The 2126-nt window shown below is 48.7% G+C and overlaps 1 protein-coding gene across 1 annotated transcript; it reads left to right on the top strand.

The window, feature by feature from the left end:
- Window positions 1-76: 76 nt before the first annotated feature.
- H310_13974 (hypothetical protein) lies at window positions 77-780 on the top strand (the record flags this gene model as incomplete). Its single annotated transcript, XM_008881657.1, has 2 exons — window positions 77-310; window positions 367-780. 2 exons carry the CDS (start codon window positions 77-79, stop codon window positions 778-780), a joined length of 648 nt encoding a protein of 215 aa, XP_008879879.1.
- Between the last annotated feature and the right edge of the window lie 1346 nt (window positions 781-2126).

Raw genomic sequence — 2126 nt, 5'->3', positions numbered from 1 at the left:
CTGTATCTTCCAGTGATTTTAGGAGCAGAGCAGGCATCCGCTGTATCCGCATAAGCCACATACACTACCACAAACAATGTCCTCTGACGATGTGCCGTTCGATGCCGCGGAGACACAAGCATCACGCAAGTGGTGGAGTGGCACCGACGATTTAAGCCTACTCACGCAAGTCAGCAACGACCTGCCATTTAAGCATGTAAAGAACTCTTCCAAGGCATGGGACCACCTTGCCGTCAAGCTGCTCGACGTTCCAGGATTTGGACGGGCAGGCATTGACGGCAAAACGGCATCGACGCGGTTCTATCAGTTGGTGCGGGCTCACAAAAAGTTCCAAGAAAGCCAAAGTACTTGTCAGGTGTTGCCCAGGACGAGACTGGTAAGATTCAACTCTCGGACGAGCTTGTCCAGCTCTCAGATGACACGCTGGAGCAACGGCAAGTGGACAAAGCTGCTGCGCAAGCCAAGACTACTGAAAATTCCGCTGTGGCCTACATCCGTGACCAAGTAATGCGTCGTGGGCCCCGTAAAGCGGTGGATGGTGATGAGTCTACGGACAGTGACGTTGTTTCTCGCAAGCGAAAGGCAATTTTCGATGCCCAGGATCGAGAGCTCGAGCTTGAGCGTGAAAGGCTCAACTTTGAGAAGTTCAAGTATGAAAAGAAACTTGAACAGCGAGAAAAGGGCCGTGTTGAACGCGTTCAGCAACGCGAAGACGAACGAAAGCGCAATGAAGGCATGATGGCCCTGATCCAGCAGCTAATTGAGATGAAAAAGCCATAGAAAAATCACAAATGGTCACTGGTGTATTTTCTAGCTCGACAAGTATTCTTCTAACGTTGGTGGTGACAAACTGAAGTAATCACTAATTTGATTTCCGCGGTAATAGCAACAGTGGCAATTAGTAAATAACGTCGCGGACATAATTACCTTTTCGACATTTTGCAACATAATTTTCTGCTGCATCTTGTATCCCACCATGGCCCAATTCGTTTTCATCAAGCCAAACGACCACTCCACAGCCTGGCGAAGTTTGCTCATTGCTGCGTTGAGTGCTTGCATGTTGTCGTCCAAATTGTTCCCTTTGTAGCCAGAGCAAACCCAATCGAGAACGCCATACGCAGGGTCGCCATAGATCAAATATCCCTTGAAGGTGCCTTGGTGCTTGTCGAGATAGTTGTGAACTTGACTCATTCGGAGAAGTGTTGTGTCGTGCCGTGATCCCTCAAGCGGCCCCCAAAAATGCACGCACATGCCGTCTGGAGCAGTAATCGTTTGAAAGTTCAAACAATGGCGCCATTTACAGTTGTGGCCACTGTAAATTGCACGTTGCAAGTCTTCAAAGGGAGCGCGCGCTCTATTGCGCTTCTGAGTGATTCGACACGTCTCGATTATACTCCCGTCGATGAACCCAAAGATATTTTCCATGGGGGAGCCCATTGCTGTTATCGAGGAGGGGTAGACTTGCAATCGGGAGGCTACAATGTCATGCAAGAAATACAGCACGCGCAAGCACTTGTTGTAAATCAGCTCCACCGACTCATTGAAAATTCGCCACAGTGATTCTCTTGACCGACCAAAAGTGTCCATCATTTCGTAGTAGCACCTTGGGTACGACATGCGGTACAGAGTAATGCATAGAGCCTCGGTGACATTGCAACGATCCCGACTGGTGGTTACAATCACGGCAGGTAGGCGAAGCGCAACGACAAGCCTTTGGATCCCATTGATGTCAAAGCGGAACTTTAAGGTGGAGGCTGCATCGGTTATGCTTAAGATGTCGAATCGGACATCTGGCACGAGTGGTCGCTCAACAGCGACTGCCAGCATTTGCAGGAATTTCATTCGTTTCTTGAAACTGGCGGCGCGGCGTCGCCTGGTCAGGAATTCGACCTCTTCCAGGGACAGCATGGAAAGTCAAATGAGCGCGAAACTGACTGCGTGCTTTGATTGAACAATTTTATCTGGATAGGTCGGGTTTGCAGCGGATGGTTTGCGAAATTGAGAACAGAACTGGATTTTGATTTATCTGTGTTCTACTCCCTCTGTTCCAAAATAAGTGCGCGAGTTTGAGGAGGGTTGACATGTGTTGTCATTTTATTTTCAAGGCAAAATTGAAACGAAAAATC

The sequence above is a fragment of the Aphanomyces invadans genome (genome assembly GCF_000520115.1).
Source record: "Aphanomyces invadans strain NJM9701 unplaced genomic scaffold supercont1.59, whole genome shotgun sequence".
NCBI classification, from domain to species: domain Eukaryota; phylum Oomycota; class Saprolegniomycetes; order Saprolegniales; family Verrucalvaceae; genus Aphanomyces; species Aphanomyces invadans.
Note: the sequence above shows the minus strand (reverse complement) of the source record. Positions and strands in the feature narration are given on the sequence as shown.